General features: G+C 44.2%; 1 protein-coding gene across 2 annotated transcripts in view; it reads right to left on the bottom strand.

Moving 5' to 3' along the window:
* LOC138759287 (putative uncharacterized protein MYH16) overlaps positions 1–22,522 on the bottom strand; it is a 115,977-nt gene that overhangs the window by 77,709 nt on the left and 15,746 nt on the right. For both annotated transcript variants that reach the window (XM_069929474.1, XM_069929475.1), the window contains exon 2: positions 12,289–12,345. In XM_069929474.1, the coding sequence (XP_069785575.1) occupies positions 12,289–12,300 (12 nt within the window). In that variant the 5' untranslated portion in view covers positions 12,301–12,345. The remainder of the gene's footprint in view (positions 1–12,288; positions 12,346–22,522) is intronic.

The raw sequence follows: 22,522 nt of genomic DNA, 5'->3' as shown, positions 1-22,522 counted from the left end.
ATTGAGGCCGATCCTGGAACGGCAGCGTCTGGCACAGTTGCTGGATGCGTAGAGCATCGTTGAATTGTTGTCCGCAGACTGCTGTGCTCTCCGCCCCTCAACCTGACTCGAGATCACTTTCGCTTTGCACTGGGTGCTGATCAAGAGTGCCTCGCCATTTTGTTGCGGACATCTGCTGCATCCTCCCAGCGCGCTGCGCTGATCTTTAAGGCTTTCACGTCGTGCTTGTAGAGTCCCTTGAAGTGAAGCTGGAGTCTACGAACTGCCTATTGCTAGTTCTCCATAGAGGATGTTCTTTGGATGTCCAAAGGCCATCCTCTAGGTGGAGACTTAGTGCACCAAATAATCTGCCTCTGTGCTGTGAGTCCTTACAAGTGTGAAAAAGATCAAAGATAATGCAATTTGATTATTGTGGCTGTTTTGTACTTCAGGGATTTGTTGGAAAGTTACAAATTGGTTTGGGTTTCAGTTCCAGAAATGAGATTACGAGTTTTCATCCCAGAGATGCTAAGGGTGTTGATAAATGAGAATACTCATATGTCACAAGAGACAGCTGGCCAGAGATTCATTAGCATGGAGCCCATCGTCTTCATCTGGTCAATGATCAGGGAGTTCATCTTCTGATTTACAATTACCAAGTAATTTTCTGTGATTCAGTTAGATTATTCCACAAAAACAAAAATAATTATGGCAATGGCATTTAACAGGGTAGATGAGAGAAATAGAACACCTGCACAATGGCTGCACTTGCAGCTATGCCAGACAGGAATTCCAGAAAAATGGAGAGAGCTTGGCCAACGTGGCACCGCTGACCCCGGCCAGCATCGCATCAGATCACGTCAACCTTGTGATTTCAGGACAATGACTTCTGGACAGACTGAACATCTTCTATGCACAGTTTGATGAGAGAAACAGGATGATGCCGAAGAAAGCTCCATGTGTCCCCTAATAAATGGGGCCCTTGTATAGCCATAACTGAGGTGAGGAGAATTCTATTCAAGGTGAACCCACACAAGGTGGCGGGACCAGACTACATACCTGGTCTGGTACTGAAGGACTCTGTAGATCAATAGATAGAGGTCTTCCCGGACATCTTCAACACCTCACTACCGTAATCCAGTGTTCCCGCAGGGTTCAAGACAACCACCATCAGACCGGTAGCCAAGAGGGAGATGGTAACAGGCCTCAATGACTACTGTCCTGTGGGATTGACCTCCATTATGAAATGTTTCGAGTGACTGGTGATGGCATGAATCAAAACATCGGTGCTCTGTGATTAGTATGGGGATTGCTTAAGGTGGTATTTGGGTGGAAAGAAAAAGTTTGAAAACCACTGTTTTAATCAAACCTAATTGACTCGTTACGTGCAAGGTTTCAGAACTCCAAAGGAAATGGGGCAATGACAATTTTTCCGAAGCAAAATATTTCAGTAACAATTGGTTCTCGAGCAATGATTCTCAACCTTCCCTTCCCATTCACATACCACCTTAAGCAATCCCTTACTAATCACAGATCACCGATAGCATAGAGATTACTTAAAATAGTATGTGGAAAGTGAAAGGTTAAGAACGACTGACCTAAAGGTTCTTCCCTCAAACTTCACTTGTCCTCAGAGCAACTATCCTTCTGCCTCCCACCACCATCCAAATTCTAAACTCAGCCAAGTCATGACATTAGCCAACCCCAAACTACATCCACATCTGAAAAAACACCCAAAGCCTTCTTTCTCACACTTTTCCCTGCTCCCCACCCCCCCCCCCCCCCACCCCAGGAAGATCCTATCTCCACCTTTATCATCTCCCTCTCCCCCATCCTGAGCTCGTCTCTGTCAGCCATCCATCACCACCCCTCCCCGCTAACTTGTTCCTTTCCCACTATTAGCTCCACACCAGTGCAGCATTTTGCTTAGTTATTATACACGCTCTCTGGAGAGTGTAACAACTTCTCAAACACTGATGATATCAGGAGGGAAATAACTCAAGAGGCTGCCAAATGGTTGGACACCTTGTCTACGCAGGGTGACTGGAGGAACTGCAAGTGAAAATTTGAAGTGAAGGTGAATTGGGACAGAGAAGAGGGGCTCCACAGATTTGTTGTCACTGACTAACCTGTTCCCAATTCAACACCAGCTGTCACTTTAGCACTTGATTACCTCATGATTTATGGGCTGCATTTGGCTCACTAATTCCAGTAACAGAACATTCCTCATATACCCTCAGGATAAATTGCTGAATGCATTTTTTATTTGCAAAAGAACCCATAAATTCTACATATATGACAGTAATTCTCCTCCAAATGACCAGGTGCTGTGCCTTGCAGTGGCCGATGAGTAGAAAGAGCTAGCTAGGCAAGGTCTACCCACAGAAAGCTGCTGGACTGGATAACATTTCTGACAAGAGTGCTCAGGGGACATGCATCTCAGCTGGCAGATGTTCTCACTGACATTTTTAATATCTCCCTGAGAAGTTCCATGGCCCCAATGTGCTTCAAAGCCGCCACCGTTGTCCCCGTGCCGTCCAGGCTTTGTCTGTGCCCTGCCTCGATGACTACCGCCCTGTCGCACTCACGTCCATTGTCATGAAGTGCTTCGAGAGACTCATCATGGGGCACTTTAAGCTCCTGCTGTCCCCATCACTAGACCCCCCCCCTGCAGATCACATACACACCCAACTATTTTACAGACAATGCCACTGCCCTCCACCTAGCCCTCACTTACCTGGAAAGCAAGGACTTGAATGTTCGAATGCTGCTTATGGACTTCAGCTCGACATTCATCACCATCACCCCTCAGTACCTAATAAGGAAGTTGAGCCCACCGGGTCTAAACACCTCCCCCTGCAATTGGATTCTCAACTTCCTGTCGGGGAGACTTCAGGCAGTCCGATTCAGAAACAGCATCTCCAAGTCCATCACACTGTGTAAGGAGGTCCCCCAGGGCTGCGTGCTTAGTCCACTGCTGTTCACTCTGCTGACCCACAGCTAAACACAGCTTGAGCCACATTGTCAAACTTGCCGACGATGCGATCGTGGTGGGCCTGATCAGTAAGAGTGATGAGTCTGCGTACAGAGATGAGGTGCAGTCGCTAATGGACTGGTGTGGAGCCAACAGCCTGTATCTGAATGTTAAAAAAACAAAAGAGATGGTTGTCGACTTCAGGAGCTCAGCTGACCACTGATGGCTCCACCGTTGAGGTCGTCAAGACTATCAAGTTCTTTGGTGTGCACTTGGTGGATAATCTCACCTGGTCCCTCAACACCAACTCCATTGCCAAGAAAGTCCAGCAGCGTCTCTATTTCCTGTGAAGGCGGAGAAAAGTTCATCTCCCACCCTCCATGCTCACTACATTCTACAGAGAAATGCATTGAGAGCATCCTGTGCAACTGCATCACCACCTGGTTTGGAAGCTGTAGCTCCTCGGACCGCAAGACCCTTCAGAGGATAGTGAAGTCAGCGGAAAAGATCATTGGGGGCTCTCTTCTATCATGAAGGACATTTACAACACTCGATGCAGGCAAAAGGCAATGAACATTGTGAAAGACTCCACACATCCCTCACTTAAACTGTTCTCCCTCCTGCCATCTGGTAGGAACTACCATAGCACTCAGGTCGTTACGTCCAGATTGGGCGTTTTTTTTCCCCAAGCCATCAGGCTTCTGAATTCCCAGGTCATACGTGGATAGTGGACCATGGACTTTTACTGTATATTTTAATATTTCAATGTGTTTAACTTCTATTCTAACATGCTTATCTAAATGTGGTCCTGGAGAAATTCTATCTCGTCTTTACCGTGTGAGCATGGTATGAATGATAAATAAAGGTGTCTTGATTTGACTAGGAAGAAATATGTGCCATAGCACATTTCAAAGCAGGATGACAAATTCTGCAGGCTTTCCCTCGTTTACAAAAGATTGCACTCCTGTCACAAGTGTGCTCTTTCAACTGGCTAATGATCTTCTAAAATTAATCAGTTCCTGACTGCTCAGTGGATTAATATATCACACAAGGACATGAAGTGTTACAAACAAGAGGGGCCAGGATCAATTGTGCTTTTGGCCGAGATGGCAATGAATTTAATTTAAAGATACGGGCCCTTCCCCCCTCCACCAACCCGAGCCCAATATATCAGTTAACCTACAAACCCCGTCCGTTTTTGAATGGTGGGAAGAACCATGGCACCTGGAGGAAATAACACAGACATGGCGAGAACGTACAAACCCCTTATCGCCAACACCGGATTCGAACCTGCATTGGTGCTGCTGCAATTGTCTCGCGCCAACCACTGCACTAACCGTGCTGCCCATTAATTTACTCATCAAGAGTATTCCTGGGGTAGGTGGCAAAAGCCTTGCACTGTTCCTTGGACCTAATCCATATCCAATTACCAATAAGGCAAACACAGGCGAGTTTAGGGACAGCTCTTCCATGCACCTGCAGTTTAGTAGACAGACGTCAGTGAGCTCAGGCAGAGAGCTGGTAAGAGCAGGATTCAGCCCCCTGTGTTGCCTTGCATGAACGGATTGGAGAGAGTGATGATCCCTTTGAACCAATTGCTGGACAGGAGAGTATTAGATCAATGCCACAACACCAGCCCTTTCAAACAACTGTGTAGGTCAGTAGGACAATAACACCATCTACAATATCGTGGTAGTGGATTGTACAAAGGAAGGGGGTGAGTTAGCACACAGGAGGGAGATTGAAAACTTGGCTAAATGGTGCACCAACAACAACCTTGCACTCAATGTCACCAAAACTAAGGAGCTGATTGTTGACTTCAGGAAAGCCAGAGGTACACATCACTGGGGGACCAGAGATGGAGTGGGTGAGCACATTTAAGTTCTTGGGAGTCACTATCTCAGAGGAACTTTCCTGGACACAACACACCAATAGCATCATGAAGAAAGCACGTCAGCGCCTCGACTTCCTCAGGAGTTTGCGGAGGTTTGGTGTGACATCAAAAACCCTGGCAAATTTCTACAGAGGTGTGGTAGAAAGTGTGCTGACTGGCTGTATCACACTCCAGTGTGGGAACACCAACACCCTGAGTGTAAAGCCCTTCGAATGGTAGTGGACACAGACACGGGACATCGCAGGCAAAACCCTCCCCCACTATCGAGTACAGCTACAGGGAACACTGCCGTCAGAGAGCAGCAGCGATCATCAAAGCCCCTCACCACCCAGCACATGCTCTGTTCTCACTGCTGCCATCAGGAAAGAGGTAGACGCGCCACAAGACTCGCACCACCTGGTTCAGGAACAGCTGCTCCCCCTCTACCATCAGACTCCTCAACATCAAACTAAAGCGGGGACTCATTTAAAGACTATGACTTGAGCACTTTCTTGATTTTCTTTGCTCTCCCTCTATTGCAGTTTGTTTACGTTCGTTGTCTGTTTACAGTTCTTTTGATTGTTTACATGTTTTACGCTGTGTACAGTTTATTTTCTGCACTACCAATTAGTGGTAATTCTGCCGCGCCCGCAGGAAAAAGGAATCTCAGAGTTGTATGTGATGTTATGTATGTGCTCTGAAGTAAATACTCACACTAAACAGTGACTAATAGTCAGTGTTAACTTCCGTACATCTTTATTGCCGTGAGGGATCATCAAGTGACAATTTGTTCTTCGGGCTTTATTGTTTTTTAAAAATGCGTTTGATTTCCCCTTCAACAAAGCTCTTTGAAGAATAACATGAAATACATGCAAAGCAAAATGTTGCAGATCCTGAAATGCTGAAATTAAAATAGCAACTGCTAAAAATATTTCTCAGTTCTTATCTTCTACCCTCCCACCTATATCCACCCATGTGCTCTTTCTTACCTGTTAAGCTCTGCCCCTCCCCCTGCCCCTTTCTTCCTTCCTCCCCCACTATTTTTTAAATTCAGTCACCTGCCTCATATTGCTTACACCTGACTAAGGGCCCAGGCCTGAATCGTTGGTTGCCCTCTCCTTCCTATGGATGATGCGTGACCTGCTAAGTTTCTCCAGCATGTTTGTGCACTACGCTGAAAATACTCAGCACATCAGGAAACATCTGTGCCTCGAGAAAGAGTTCAAGTTTCAGGTTAATAACCTTTCATCCACTTACCTCAACCACTATTATTGTGTGGTCAATGACAAAAGTTTGACTCCTTTCCTCCCGCCTTGAAGCTGTCTGACTAATGTGTTAAACATTGCATAAAATACATTCTGCAAAGCAAAAGGTGGGCAAGGGGACAACATAAATGAGCCAGGGAGGTCCGAAACATGTTTTAATGCCTCCTTTGTAATTCTGCTTCCTGTTTCAGGAAGTTTGGCTCCACGCCTCGTTCCACCAACTTGAAGCCAAATAATTTTTGTTTCACAGGCCCTCCAAGGATTAGAAATGGCCCACTAATGCATACAAATGGAGCCAGAAGTGAAGCCACCCGCTGAGTAAGTGAGGTTGGCCACTAGCTGCCCTTCCGCCACCTACTTGCTCCCCGGTCACAGCTGTTTCTGCCACTCCCCCCCCCCCCCCATTGCTAGTTCTTTTCCGTCCAATGAAAGTTCAGGGTACAAACAATTCTCAGGAACACAACTCTGTTGTAACAGTTAGCATAACACTATTACTGTGCCAGAGGCACAAGTTCGAATCCAGCACTGTCTCCCCGTATCGGGGGCCGTTTTCTCTGGATGGTCCAGTTTCCTCTCTGCATCCAAAAAGCATACGAAACTGGTAGGTTAATTGGGTGTCAATGGGCTGCACGGGTTTTGATGGCCATAATCGCTTCTACCATGTTGGAATAAAGACATTTTCTATTTTAAAATGTGACCAGGAGACTCCATGTGTGCATATCCAGCAATGAAAGGGTCTGCACTGTGATAATGATGCCATTTTAGTTCTCAGTGGTTATTAGGGCAGAAAAATCACCACACAAGCTTACAACCAAGGGACTCAGGAGGCAGTTAGCGACTTGCCGTCATAGGACTCGCACAGGCTGCTGGATGGTGGTTCATCGGTATAAGGTATTGGAACTGGGATGCAAGGGTGCTGTGGGTAAGAAGGGCTCCCGAAGGACCTCAGGTGCTGATGGCTTCCTGATCATGTCAGAGGTTTTGACCTGGAGCTCAGGCTGCCATGGTCTCTCAGTGTCTCTGAAGGGACTTCCATTTGCTCCTCTTTCCCTTATTTTTCAGACTCTTTGTTTGCCTTACGGCAGATAAAAGTATATCATGTATACTACATTTTTATATCTTATTTTGTGACAAAGAGAGGAACCTTGACAATAACACTGGTTCATCCAATGTCCACGGTCTTTTTGCTCAGTTTGATTCCCAGCTGCCTGGACGGGCCCCTCAGACCAGCCCCTTGCACAGGGACAGGAGACAGTCAGCCCAGAGGATGGTGTGAGGGATGCATTTTGTGCGGGACTCAATGCCCCATGCTCTGTTCCACAACTGACTTCACAGCAATTTGTGTAGGTAAAAGAACTGGGGGGGGGGGGGGTGGGGAGGAGGAGAGAGAGAGAGAGAGAGAGAGAGAGAGAGAGAGAGAGAGAGAGAGAGAGAGAGAGAGAGAGAAGAGAGAGAGAGAGAATCCGAGAGTGAGAGAGAGAGAGAAAGGAACCGAGAGAGAGCGATGATCCAAGGGTGAATAAGAATGCTTGTTTCCCTGCACTTCCAGCGATAGGTAAAATGATTATAACATTCAGGAAATAAAGAGAAGCTGGAGAAACTTCAGGATGCTGCCTGCCCTGCTGAGTCCACCCAGCTTTTCTTCATTTACCCAGGATTCTAGCATCTGCAGGTGTTTCTCCTAATTAGAATATTAAATCCATAAACTGTTTTCTTTAACAGGGAAAAGCAAGAGACTAAAAACACACTCATAGTAACAGCACGAAATGAGTATTTAAAATACCCGAAAGATTTGCCACAAGACTGAACTAAAAGTGTTTTAGGTCTTTCTGATTGATTGGTGGCGCAGTTGGCAGCATTCATAATTGAACTTAAAATAATTCTGGGATTTAAACTGTGTTTCAGATATGTGAATATGTAATCCAGCCTGTGACCCATCCACTACATACTGAGGGACCCTGTAACTCAGTCTTGCCTGTCGTGCTATGTATGAGATGTCCACTGGCCTGCTCATAAAACAAACTCTATCACTACATTTTCAGTACATGTGACAATAAACTTGAATCCATCATCCTTAAGAGTCCTTTGGGATGTCCATTAGTCAAACATATAGATGTATACCTTTCTTCCTTTTGGAACAAAAAGACTAGAAACCCTGGGAAAAAAAATTTGCAAAAAAGTTTTGCAAAAAACCTGGGAATTACTTCCCGAATTCACAAAGACTCCCAATAAATAATTGCATATTCCATACATTCAGGAGCAAGGCTCTTTGCAATTATATTACACGGGGATATTCACAATTTAAACTGACTTTTTAAAATTTGGATTTAAACCGATTTACTGCTCAGTCAGTATAAATGCACTAGCTTCTTAAAGTGTTTGGCTTGGCAGCAAGTTAATAAAACTGCTCCCAATGTCTTCCTCCATCACAGACTTGGGAACATTTTTCAAAAGGTAGGTTTGATGGGAATGTGGTTAACCGGTCAAAACAATGAGCACTTTGGTAGCTAATACAAGGAATGACAGAGATCCTCTCTCAGATGAACAGCCATTAGGAGTCGAACCAACGCATCATAGATCAATTTGTTTCTGCCAAACCCTGCACTTCAACACTATAACTGAAGATTAAAAAAGAACACTTGCATCATTACAAACTGAAAAGTATTAAAGTAATTTGTTTTTAGCCTTGGGCTAAGGCAGAAATACCTTTTCAAGCAGCGCATTAGGTGATACTTTTTGTCCGTTTATGCCAAAGCTTGCCTCAGGCATTAGATCTGTCAGAGGGACTGATTGACTATGGTAATGAAACAGAGGAATGTGCCTGATGATGCCACCCACCAGAAATCAAAGGCATTGGGCTGACTTAAATTGGGAGGAATTCATTCCCAAACAACTCCACACTTGGAGCAAAAAAATATATAAATCTGGATGATTAACAACATCTCTGTCTGCTTCTCTGCACATTTGCTCATGGTCTTCTAAGTGGCATAGATTTTTTTTTGCCTTCCATTGAATTAAACATCTGACAAAACAGAATCTTGTTTCGTGAATCAAAATCTGAATAAAGAATTCAGACTCCATATGTAATTTAACTAAGAAACTTGAATTGTGCACATTGAGAAACATGATCAAAAATCCATTCATAGTGCACACTTCCTCCTCGCACTATAAGTGGATTCAGTACCCCACATTTCAATGGACAAGATAGGTTGATGGGTGACAAACATCAGCCGTCGGCTTGCAGATATAGGCAGACTCGCAGCTCTCACGTGGGCTATATTTTTAATCTGTACAAATCTCACAAGTAAGTGAAGGCATGTGACTTCTGAACATCAGTATAGTCACAAAATGTGAATGGCTCCACATGGTCAAGGATCCTGCATGCACCTCCATGCCAATGCACAAGAACTACCCACTGAATAAAAGTAGGGCACATCTGGAACACTACTAGCACTCCTTTTTTAATGTGAAGTACCCACTGTTAGGAGCCTTTCTCCTCTACGAGATGTGATGACAGGGCAGGACAACGCTGGATTCAGAGAAATTTAACAAGCAAACAGTTTGCCACATTATTACAGAGCCAGTGGCCCAGGTTCGAATCCGGCGCAGCTCGCAAGGAATTTGTATGTTCTTCCCGAGTCTGCGTGGGTTTCCACCGGGTGCTCCGGTTCCCTCCCACCCTACAAAATTCGCAGAGTTGTTGGCTAATTGGTGTATTTGAGCAGCATGTGCTTGTGGGACGAAAGGGCATGTTACCATGCTGTAGGTCTAACTTTGAAAAATCCATAAGTCAGATCTCAAAAAATCTGTACACATCCACCCAAAGTTCAAGTACTTATCTAATAAAATTCATCTGCTTCAAGTACTTACTGCTGTAAAAAGAATTAGTGATGATTATAAAGCTACAGTGAAATGCATTTATTTTAATGCACAATTAAGGAATTACAACGCTGATGGAGTCTTACAATTACTCTATGTTACCTCGACAATATACATACATGTACAACTACCTCGACTACACCTCTGCACTCTATCCCCTGAAAAGATTCCATTCCATTCTCATTAGTTCCTACACCTCCATCACATCTGCAGTCAGAGTGAGGACTTCCATGAGAGATCATTCAGAGATATCCTTTCTTCAAACAATGTGGCTTTCCCTCTAACATCATCAACAGGGCCCTCATCCACATACCCTCCATTACCCGTGCATGGCCCTGGCCCCTTCGCCCCCCCCCCCACACAAGCAACAACAGCAGGATTTCTCGTCCTCACCTACCACCCCAACAACCTCTGCATCCATCACATCCTCTTGCAACTCTTACTATGTGATCCCACCACTAGAAAAAATATTCCCCTCTCTGCCTTCCGCAGAGACTGCCCCCCACCCCCACCCCCACCCCGTAACTCATTCATCCTCTCCTCCCTCCCCACCATCGTCCCCTAGGTACTACCCCTGTGACTGCAGGATATGTTCCACTTGCACCCACATCTCCTCTCTCACCACCATTTGGGCCCCAAACAGTCCTTCCAAGTGAAAGCAGCATTTCATTTGTGAATCTGCAGGGGGTGGGGGGGGGGGGTCATCTATTACATTTGGTGCTCCTGCTGTGGTCTCCTCTACTTCGGGGAGACTGGGGATTATTTTGTTGAGTGCCTCAGCTCTGTCCGCTGAAATAGTGTGGATGTCCCTGAAGCCACCCATTTCAATTCCCCATCCCATTCCCTTCCTGACGCGTTTGCCCATGCTCACAAACACTGTCAGACTGAGACCACCCACAAATTGGACAAACAACACTGCATCTTCCGACTGGGTACCCTCCAACTAATATCTCTGACTTTCAATAACAACTTCCTTCTTCCCCCAGCTCTGTCTCTCTCTCTCTCCCTTTTCCCTGTCTCTATGCACACAGACATGATCAATTCTCATCTCACCCACATCAAAACCAATTAAACACCCTCTGGTTGGTCTGGATTCCAATCCAAGCCAGTGCTGTCCGTATTCTGAGATTTTTGCTCCTTCTGCTTAGTCCTTGAACAAGGGGCCCAGGCCCGTAATGTCAGCAATACATCTTTGTCTTCTCTGAATGTTGAAAGACCAGCTGAGTTCCCCTGCAGCATTTTGTTGTGTTTTTACCACAATTCCAGTGTCTGCAGATGTTCTTGCTTCGCTCTCGTTATAAAATTTAAGCTTGGGTCTGCGTTGCATTGTAGAGTATGAGAAACAACAATTGCTGGAGGAACACAGACAGTATCCCAGTGGAAAATATGATCAACCAATGTTTCAGATCTAGGCCTTTCATCAAGACTGAATCCTTGTACATATCTTTATACCGTGCATTCAAGAGCCTGGCGGCTCCATAACAGGGCCTGACGATAATGAAAGGAATTAAAATAAGTCTGAATGTTAGCTTTGTGTCGAGCCAAATGGTTGGATGGCCGGAATCTTGTCCCCATTTTGTTTTCGTCAAGAAAAATGGGAAGATTTTAATTCTGAACTTTATCAAGGCCAAATCTAAAGTCTTTACCATCAGTACTAATTTAGATCCAGATGGCAATAGATCTGGGTCTTTTGGTCAGTAAGGCATGGCATAAGAACACAAGACTGAAGGCCACTATGCCCTTCAAACCTGCCCGCCCCCCCCCATTCCATGATCATGGCTGATCTACCCCAACTCATCTGTGCCAGATCCCCATAACCCTTAACTTCCTGATCTTTCAAAAGTGGGTTGACCTCCACTTTGAATAGTAAGCTAGCTTCCAGAGTTTGCTGGGGAAAGAGAATTGCAACGATTCAATTCCCTCTGCGAGAAGTATAATCTCTATGCAACTTGGCCAGCCTCTTGCACTGATTTGTAATTAGTTCAATTAGTCAGTGAAGCATCTGAGAAGTTTCCTCTAATGTGGCCTGAAGAATTATTAGTTAGTCTTTCAAAAACTTTGTAACTAGATCCCACTTTCCTCCAAAATAGCCCTTAAACCAACCTTGCCCCCAAGCATTTGGTGATCAAGTTCATGTGAGCCCTGGGCCAAAGTTGGCAAAGCTGGTGTGAAGTGCATTGGGGGCATTTGAGGGTGGAAGGAACAAGAAGGTCATTTATTTTGTAGGGCATGAACATCTACTTTCACTCTGCTAAGTTACATCTCATTTATTCTTATTACTTGCAATAAAGACCCATTCAACTCCTGCTAGCACGTACCTTGGCTCTCATAGTTCGCTCTGCATCCAACTCCTCTTCCAGTTCCTCAACTCGGGCCTGTAAAATAGCCATGTCGGAGATAAATCATTAATGCAATCTCTGCTGAATTTGGAGATAGAGAGGAAAAAAAATGAGATAAAGGTTCCAATTTGTTGGTGTGCCTATTCCCTTGGCTCGAAAGGCCAAAAATATCCATGATGGTTCCAGGGGATTTTTTTTTTCCCTTTTTTATTATTTAGATACATAAGTAAAGGGGGGGGGGGGTTAATGAAAGATCACGGATCACATCACAGAACAACATGATCACATCAGAGAAGTATAAAATTTCTTATATAAGGGAATGTTAACGTGTGTTATTTGTATAACTTTTGTATTCGATATAATTTTTGGACCTAGTACAAGTTATGATTTAATTGTTTAATTATTATAATTATAGAATTTGATGTCGTCAACAAAATACATTGTGTAAGATTTATGGTTATGCTTCGAATTTTCAACTGATATATCTATAGGATATGATTTTGCTTTGTGTAAAGGGTTTTCATTAAACTTAATCAAAATATTTTATAAAGGAATTATCCGTCCACCGCAGTGTTTCTTTCAAAGGCAAATGGCTCACGCCATCCTGTCAAATCCAGCAGTTTCATCCGTCTTGTCCTCCTCCCCCTTCAATGGTGACTTTGCCAACTTTGGCTCATGCCTCAGATCGGTGAATCCTGCTGTTGCTCTACCCGTATCAGCTTGAGAATTTGGGGTAGCCTATTTGGTGCAAAATAAACACACACAACTGCTGTTGTTTTATTTGGTTTGTGGCTGTGGCAGGAGATAGAATGGTAACCTGCTCACACAAAAAAAGAGGGCATTAGTCATGGAAAACTTCTCACTAAGATCCGGAGAGGAAGAGCTCCCTCATCACTGGAAAATTCCATTAAACTGCTGAGTCATAGGTAGAAAAATAGAGGTGGGGGGGAGGGGAATGTGAAGACAATTCACCTTCTGGATATACAAATGGAAAACATGAGCAGAAGAAGAACATGAGGATATGTCAGGGAAATCAATGACTCAAGACAGATTTGTGGCATGAACCACAGATGGCATATTCAAAGAAATAAGGTTAGAAAAATACATGATCATGAAGACTGCCATGGATGTCTTTAAAGCAAACTCCGTAAAACAATAACATTGATAAGAAAGTGAGCCAATCGATCAGACTTTTACGTTAACATAAAGTAAACCTTTTACTAGGAGATCTCACACAGTCTACAGCAGAGGTTTTCAGGCTTTTTTCATTCTACTCACATCCCACTTTAAGTAATCCCTGGGCCATCAGTGCTCTGTGATTTGTAAGGGATTGCTTAAGGTGGTAATGTGAGTGGGAAGGGAAGGTTGAGAATCACTGCTCTAGACCCAATTGTTACTGAAATATTTTGCTTGATAAAAATTGTCACTGGCCCATTTCCTCTGGAGTTATGAAACCATGCACATAATGAGTCAATTAGGTACGATTAAAACAGTGGGTTTTCAAACTTTCTTTCCACTCACGTACTTACCTTAATCCCTTATTAATCACAGAGCACCTATGGCATAGGGATTACTTAAGGTGGCATGTGAGTGGAAAGAAAAGGTTTGACAACTACTAGTCTACAGCATTGGGAAAGAGTACACTCACTCCTGACCCACCTGGAGAACAACGCATTATATGCCAGTCTGCTGCTAATGGACCAGCTCGAGTTTAATATGATCATTCCCTCGAGACTGGTGGAGGAGCTGTCCTTGCTGTGACTGAACACCGCTCTCTGCTACTGGATTCTGGGCTGTTTTAACAGAAAGCCCACAGTCTGTCCAGGTGGGCAGCAGAACGTTGATCACCATCACGCTGAGTACTGGAGCACATCAGGACTGTGCACTCAGCCCGCTCCTGTTCATACCACTGACCCACAAATACAAGGCCAGATCCAGCTCCAAAGGAGTCATCAAGTTTGCAGATGGTATGACAATAGTTGACCTCATCAGCAAAAATGGCTGACTTCAGAAAGATCAGGATCGACCACCCTGCACTACACATTAATAGCTCGATAATGGAGAGAAAAGTCCACTTAAGAAGTGACCTATCTGGGGAACACAACACCACCTCACTTATCAGGAAGTCACCCAACAGCAACTGCCCTTCCTAAGAGAGAGGAGGTCAAGGCTACTGGACCCCATCCTGTCGACCTTCTACAGGGGTTCTATGGAGATCATCCCAATTTGCTGTATCATGGGGTGATATGGTTGCTGTAAATCCACAGGACCATAGCAGGGCCAGCAGCAGAGGGGATCACTGTGGTCTCTCTCCTCTTCATTGAAACGATCTACGAGAATCGTTGCTTGAAGAGGGCTTGCAAAATTGTTGAGGACGCCTACCAGCCCGCACACAGCATCTTCCAGCTACTCCCGTCAGGAAAGGAATACAGGAATATTAAAGACAGAACCTCCAGGTTGACAAACAGCTTCTTCCCACAAGTCAGTGAGATTGCTGAACCACGGAACGAACGGCTCATCCAAACCGTCTGAGACTTTTACTATTATAAATATTGCATAGGTATGCGAGTTTACGTCAGGATGGGTGTTTGCATATTTTTGCATCGAGGACTAGAGAACGCTGTTTCGGATAATAAACTTGAACTTAAAAAAGGAAGCTAAATTGCAACGTGACTGATGCCAATGTATTATCTTAAAACACACTTGTTCCAAAGAATTATAGTGTGCTACAGGCTGGAAACAAACTCGTTGGCCTATCTCAAGGAACTATTTGGGCGGCATGATTGGTGTAGCAGTTAGCGCAATGCCTTTACAGCGCCAGCGATTGGGGCTGGGATTCGAATCCCGCCCTGTCTGTAAGGAGTTTGTATGTTCTCCCAGTGTCTGCATGGATTTTCCTCCAGGTGCTCCGGTTTCGTCCCACCGTTCAAATCATACCGGGGGTTGTCCGTTAATTGGGCGGCATGGACTCGTGGGCCGAAATGGCCTGCTACCATGCTGTATGTCTAAATATAAATAAAAAATTTCTGTAATAGGCAAACATTGATTTAATTTCTACAAGCAACTCTCTTACACTTTTATATTTCAATGAGCATGCTAATATTGGCATGTTTCATGGACTCCAATTGAATATTCTAGGCCCCCATATTTGTCACGGCCTCGCACCTACATGTAAAGCCTGTCACCATAGCTGTTTTGCCAGAGGCTATGCTCAGGTGTCCAGACAAGCCAGCCAGTTGAGAACAAGGTCAAGTGCAAGATACAGCCAAAAGATTTTGATGCAGGTTTTGATTAGCTACTTTGGACAGTAAAAGAGGCTCCCCTAATAAACTACACTCAAAGTTTCTTGCTCAACTCAGTTTGTTCTTTGTTCCCTCACGGGATTCACCATCTCCTACATCTAGTGATGCTGACATGATTGATCCCAACTGGAAAATTATTCATTGAATTAAAGTTACTTGAGAGTTCTACCTCAACGTATGTGCAGCATCTGGATCCTTCTTTGGGTTTATCTAGCCCAGTTCAGACCTGCAAAATAGTCTTCACGAACAAACTCTCTGGGCAGGTCCACGTGACAGAAATGGATGAGTCTGATAATCTGACAGATTTCTTATCTTTTCCTGCCATCACTGCTATTAGTGGCCTCCAGAATCTCAGTCAATTGGCTCATTGCCATTATCCTTCAGATTAAATGACCGTGCCTGTCATACCATGAATAATATACTCACTATGCACCCATGAATGTGTGACCAGGCACAATTCCAACGCTATCTTCAAATTTACCAATGACATGATGGTTTTCGTCAGAATCATGAGTAATGAGGAAGCATACAGGAGGGAGGTTGAACAGCTCATTGAATGATGTAATGACAACAACCTTGCACAATGTTAGCAAAAGCAAGGAGATGATTGTGGGCTTCAGGAGGAAGTCAGGAGAACAGGCACCAGCCCTCATCAATGACTCAGGTGAAGAAGGTCAAGAACTTCAAATACCTGGGTATCAACATCTCCAAGGATCTGTCCTGGAGCCTCCATATCGATGCAATCAAGAAGAAGGCTCACCAGTGGCTATACTTTGCGAGGAGTTGGAGGTGATTCAGTATTTCGCCAAAGACGCTTGAAAACTTCTGTAGGTGTACCATGGAGAGGTTTCCAACTCTGGTATGGAGGTGCCAACTCTCAGGACAAGAAAAAACTCCAGAGGGTTGTAAACTCGGCCTGCGACCTCATGGGCACCAGACACATCTAAATGAGACAGTGCCTTCAGAAAGCAGCTTCTATCCTGAAGGACCTCCACCACCCAGGCCATGCCCTGTTCACTCTGCTACCATCGGGGTAAAAAGGTACAGAAACCTGAAGACAAGCACTCGGCGGCACAAGGACGGTTTCTTCCCCGCTGCCATCAGATTTCTGAATAATCAATGAACCACAGACACTGCCGCACTTTAGACTTTTTTTCAAAAACTATTTTAATCTATTATTTATTTTGTACGGTGGCTTATATAAGAGTTTGCACTGTGACGCTGCCACAAAACAACAGATTTCACGCCTTGTTCATGATAATAAATTCTGATTCAGAACATGGTGCCACAAATCTGGCAACAACGGCCAAGGGAAATTGGTTGCTTCATTTCATTCCACTTCTGTAAAGTTACTCCCTCCCCCGACTATTGCACACACCGCTGGAGGGAGGGCTGGCTCGGTTCTCTCTCAGCACACGTGACCGGGAGCTGTGCCGCTGCCGGTTCTTACACCAGTTGTGAGCCTCGATTACAGTCCCAACTAATTCATCACACTCTCTCAGTGAAAGCAAAAAAAGTCAACTTCCTTGATCTCCATGACAACAGTCAGATATCCTTTATTACTCATTACAATCTTTGACATAGATATTTTATGCTGAAAAATAGTCCATTGAATTCTGTACGTCTACTATTACTTCCATTCTTTTCTCCACTGTGCACTGGACAATAGAGCTGAAAGATGTGGGAAGCCTCCCTCAAGTGTAATCCTTCAAAAACCACTTTATCAGCAGGTTGTCCAACTTCCCCACAAATCTCTCTGTGCTGCTTGCCTCAGCGGTGGGTGGAACCCAATTTTCAAACACCAGCTTATTCACAGGAGGAGGCGCTCTTCACCAGATCCCTACCTCACGCGTTGCACATGAAGTCGGGCGGCACGGTTAGCTCAATGCTGCCACGAAGCCAGGGCATCAGGTTCGAAACCGGCACTGTCTGCAAGGACAGTTTCTACATTCTCCCTGTGACCTATGTGGGTTTTCCTCCCACCCTCTAAAACCTATAGAGTTGTAGTTAACTGGGTGGCGTGTGTTTAAATGGCTGGAATCGGCTTTTAACATGTTTTAAATAAAATTTGTAAAGCTCACAGAGGAAAAAAACAATCTTAAAAACAACTCTGCTTCCCAAACCAAAAATTCACCTCTGCTGGTTTATCTTACAGCACATTTCAGAAAGGCTTTCTGCTCCATTTATGGTGAACGGAGTAAGACGACTAGCTCAAAAGAATTGCTCCATTTTAATGCCTCAATAGTTCGCTCCAAAGGCATCAGGACCAGTTTCCAGGAAAGCCAAGCATATGGACACAGCAGGAAGACTAAAGAACTGGCCAACTGGTATCTCAACATAAAGGTCTGTTGGTATAATATTGAAACCTGATTTCAGCTGCCAGTTATTAGGGAGTCTCAACCTCACTGGGGACATGACACTTGGCTTCCAGCTTTCACAGAAATGATTATATTTATCGTTACAACTGGAAATATGACAATGCAAAGATTGTGCCTTATTTGGTTTTGGTAAGTGTACTGCAGATTCTGAAAAGCAATGATTAACAAAGAGCCTCTAATCTTACTCAATTCAACTCAAACTTGTAATATTTCTCATACCTGGCCCGATCTGGACGAAACATGTGGTCAGGTGGCCGTGTTCTCTGTTTTTACGAGGACAGGACTGAAAAATCCTGTCCTTAAATGCTGAAGTAGTTTATTAAATCCACTCCCCTCAATAAAAAATATTCAGCTGTTGTAAAAGAAGCTTTCAAACTGTGCAGGCTTCTGAAGTTTTCGCTCTTTTCCAACCAAATCAAATTCCTTTCAATCACAGAAATATTTATGAACCACATTCACCAAAGAGGATAACATAAATCGAGAAATGTGAAATCTGAGGCATTTTGAGTGCTGGGGCTCTGTCATTCCAAAAGCACTGGGGCTCTGTCATTCCAAAAGCACTGGGCTCTGTCATTCCAAAAACACTGGGCTCTGTCATTCCAAAAACACTGGGGCTCTGTCATTCCAAAAGTACTGGGGCTCTGTCATTCCAAAAGCACTGGGCTCTGTCATTCCAAAAACACTGGGGCTCTGTAATTCCAATAGCACTGGGGGGTCTGTCATTCCAAAAGCACTGGGCTCTGTCATTCCAAAAACACTGGGGCTCTGTCATTCCAATAGCACTGGGGGGTCTGTCATTCCAAAAGCACTGGAGCTCTGTCATTCCAAAAGCACTGGGCTCTGTCATTCCAAAAACACTGGGGCTCTGTCATTCCAATAGCACTGGGGGGTCTGTCATTTCAAAAGCACTGGGGCTCTGTCATTCCAAAAGTACTGGGGCTCTGTCATTCCAAAAGCACTGGGGCTCTGTCATTCCAAAAGCACTGGGGGGTCTGTCATTCCAAAAGTACTGGGGCTCTGTCATTCCAAAAGCACTGGGGCTCTGTCATTCCAAAAGCACTGGGGGGTCTGTCATTCCAAAAGCACTGGGGGGTCTGTCATTCCAAAAGCACTGGGGGTTCTGTCATTCCAAAAGCACTGGGGGTCTGTCATTCCAAAAGCACTGGGGGGTCTGTCATTCCAAAAGCACTGGGGCTCTGTCATTCCAAAAGCACTGGGGGGTCTGTCATTCCAAATGCACTGGGGCTCTGTCATTCCAAAAGCACTGGCGCTCTGTCATTCCAAAAGCAATGGGGCTTTGTAGATTTACCATCATATTTATTGATTCTTGATAGTGTGTGGGCTGAGGTAATTTCATGTTTTTGCCTGCAATAGACCACCAAGCAGCTGCCCTCGACTGCACACCTCTCTCACCACAATTTTCAGGAGGGGGGGGGGTGTGTGTTCTGTGCATAATTTCTCTGATTGGCTGATTACTGCTGAAAATTCCTTTCCCTGCTGCGCCACAGCCCCTGGGATACGGCGTCCTATTGTGGGGCTATAGTGAATCAAGAGCAATTCCACTGAGGCCTGGCCTTTTGCAGTTTGTGGATTAGCTGAGAAGTTCTATCATGGGAGTGAAAGATTTAGAGCAGTACATTACAGACTTTAATGAAATGTGCTTCCCCTGTGGATTATGAAGCTTGGCAACTGTTTTTCCATAAAAAATGCCAATGTGCAGTGGCCTCCAACTTAGCACTCAGCTACAATTCTTTTGTATAGACATGGTCTGTAAATGCATGTTGAGTACTCCTTATCAGAAATGAATGGGACCAGAAGTATTTTGGATTTGAGATTTTTCCAGATATTGGAACACCATTTAAAAAATGCATAGATTCACATTGCAATAAAAATATTTACATATGCACAAATTAACTGAAGTAGACATATACTGCATTGAAAAAAATCTATTCTCAATATTGCACTGCTACGCCCTATTCTCCGATCGGGATTTCTGAACTCTATTATGTATTACCTGAAAAAAGTTTCAGATTTTGGATCATTTCAGATTTCTGGAAGTCGGATAAAGGGTACTCAATCTGTAGTAAAAACATTCATGCAGAGGCATGCAAGAGCCCTGCCTCAGCAGTGCTGCCTAACCTTAGATTCAGCAAAAGGTAACTGCCTTTTATGTAAAAAATAGCCCCCTGCTGCCACCCAGACCCCACAATGTGTGTCTTTCACGTCCCCTTCACCTGATCATCACTCCGTCGAAGTCACAATCCCTCATCCCCCAAACTGATTATGGCCAATTTAGAGCTGATCATCCCAGAGATTTTCACCTTCCTGTGAATGATGTTTGGACTCCCCTAACACAACCCCATTCCCCCCACCCCAACCTCATTTACCTCCACAAAACTTGCCGATCCACCAGATGGTTGAATGTGCACTATTTTGAGTTTGCAACAATTTCCAAACTAATCACAAGAGGTGGGAAATCCTAATTTAGAAACTCTTGTTCTGACTGGCTGAACAGTAACTGGGAGACAACATTACTTAAAGGATCATCCTGGAATAATTCTGGATCTTATTTTCTGAAAATTTGTTTGAATAAATCAGCCATAGAATCTGAAACCAAAGGGCAGTATGCCTGAATTCTCATTACTGAATACACTATTCAATAATGATTTAAAGTGGTTTTCAAAGTACTTCTTTCCACTCATGTACCACCTTAAGTATTCCCAATACCATAAGTGCTCTGTGATTAGTAAAGGATTGCTTAAGGTGGTACGTGAGTGGGAAGGGAAGGTTGAGAATCACTGCTCTAGACCCAATTGTTACTGAAACATTTTGCTTGAGAAAAATTGTCATTGGTCTATTTCCTTTGGAGTTATGAAACCGTGCACATAACAAGTCAATTAAAACAGTGGTTTTCAAACTTTTTCCTTCCACCTACATACCACCTTAACTAATCCCTTACTAATCACAGAGCACCTATGGCATAGGGATTACTTAAGGTGGTATGTGACTAGAAAGAAAAAGTTTGAAAACTGCTGATTTAAAGCAATTGAAATTGACTGCAACTGGAGTTAGATGTCAGTTGAAATCTTCTTTTAACCCTGAAATCCAGCTATGTTCTGTGCCAGGCAATTAAACGTCATTCCATGCTGATCTTACATAATAGTGTCTGCCATCTAGGTTACCCGAAATAAACAAAATCACTACCTGAACCCCACACAGTACGCAAGTGAAGATGTTGTTATTTCCCTTTATGGTAGAGGGATGAATGATAGCGTGAGCTGGATGGAAAGGGTCTTCTATAATTCCATGAACCCTATTTAGATAATGTTCTCAGTAAATGTGGTCCATAGAAGAAAGGAAGACCTAGTGATCCTCTTGACCGCTTCAATGAACCTTCGGACTTCCGGCCCGAAACTTTGCAGCTACCCTTCTGCACAATGATACAGCCACATTCAATTGTTCTCCTCTAAAAGATTGTCAATATGGGGGCAACGTTTGAAGGGGAAGTCAGACTAAAGAGCGTAAAAAATAAGAGAACAGTTTTCCCATTGGAACAATGCATTTACTATACAGTATATTTCCGATTATCCAAAATGCTTGGGACCGAATGTGTATCGGTTAACTGCATTTTCTGGATATCTGAGAAACACCTTTAAGCAGCGGAATAATTGTATTGGCTGTCGCCGATCCCAAAGTCTCCCCACTGCCGTCACAGAATCTGCCCGGGAGCCCGAAGTCCCCGCTCTGATCTTGGGCATCTGGGCGGGATCGCTGACGGCAGAAGAGAGGTGTCTGGGATCAGAGCGGGGACCTTGGGCTGTTCAGATCCCAACCCAACCCTCCCCACCACCATCGCGGGATCCCCACGGTCCCCGCATTGATCCCAGCCCAGTAGCATCCACATAAAACAACAACCAGGAACAAGGGAAGGTGTTTCAAGTGTGAAATAATGTTTAATTCTTACCTTGAGTACACGAGAGCTTCACTGAATTCAAAATGGCGCTAACAGCGTGTCAGAGACCATCTGAGTACCCAAGAGCTCCGGTGGATTCAAAATAGCTCTAACAGTGCATCAGAGTCCCACTTGAGCATGGCAGGTTAAAAGAAAAATCAACTTTTTTTTTCAACTTGTGATGTCACGTCACCACCAAAAATTTCTGCAGGTAACTGAGAATTTCACTAAAGTGGTTTTCAGATAATCGGAAATGTACTGAACAGTGAACTAACAACAGTTAACTCCAAAGGTGAAGGTGATTTGGCCCATCACCCTTCTGCTGACCCTTAGCTTATTATTCTCACTGCAACACTATGTTCTCCTAACTTAAAAAGAAATTCCTCTCTATGTCAAAGTATTCTCTGATCTGATGTTCAAAAATAATTTACCTTACTTCCTTGATTTACTTTCTCTGTACCATCAGATATAATTCTCCAAAGCATAAGGTTCTCCCTGCTCAATGAAAGAAATGAAATCCTAATTTTAGCATTTTAATCAAAAAAAATCATAACTAATTTCAGACTCAGCACAGGCCTGGT

The sequence above is a fragment of the Narcine bancroftii genome, chromosome 3 (genome assembly GCF_036971445.1).
Source record: "Narcine bancroftii isolate sNarBan1 chromosome 3, sNarBan1.hap1, whole genome shotgun sequence".
NCBI classification, from domain to species: domain Eukaryota; kingdom Metazoa; phylum Chordata; class Chondrichthyes; order Torpediniformes; family Narcinidae; genus Narcine; species Narcine bancroftii.
Note: the sequence above shows the minus strand (reverse complement) of the source record. Positions and strands in the feature narration are given on the sequence as shown.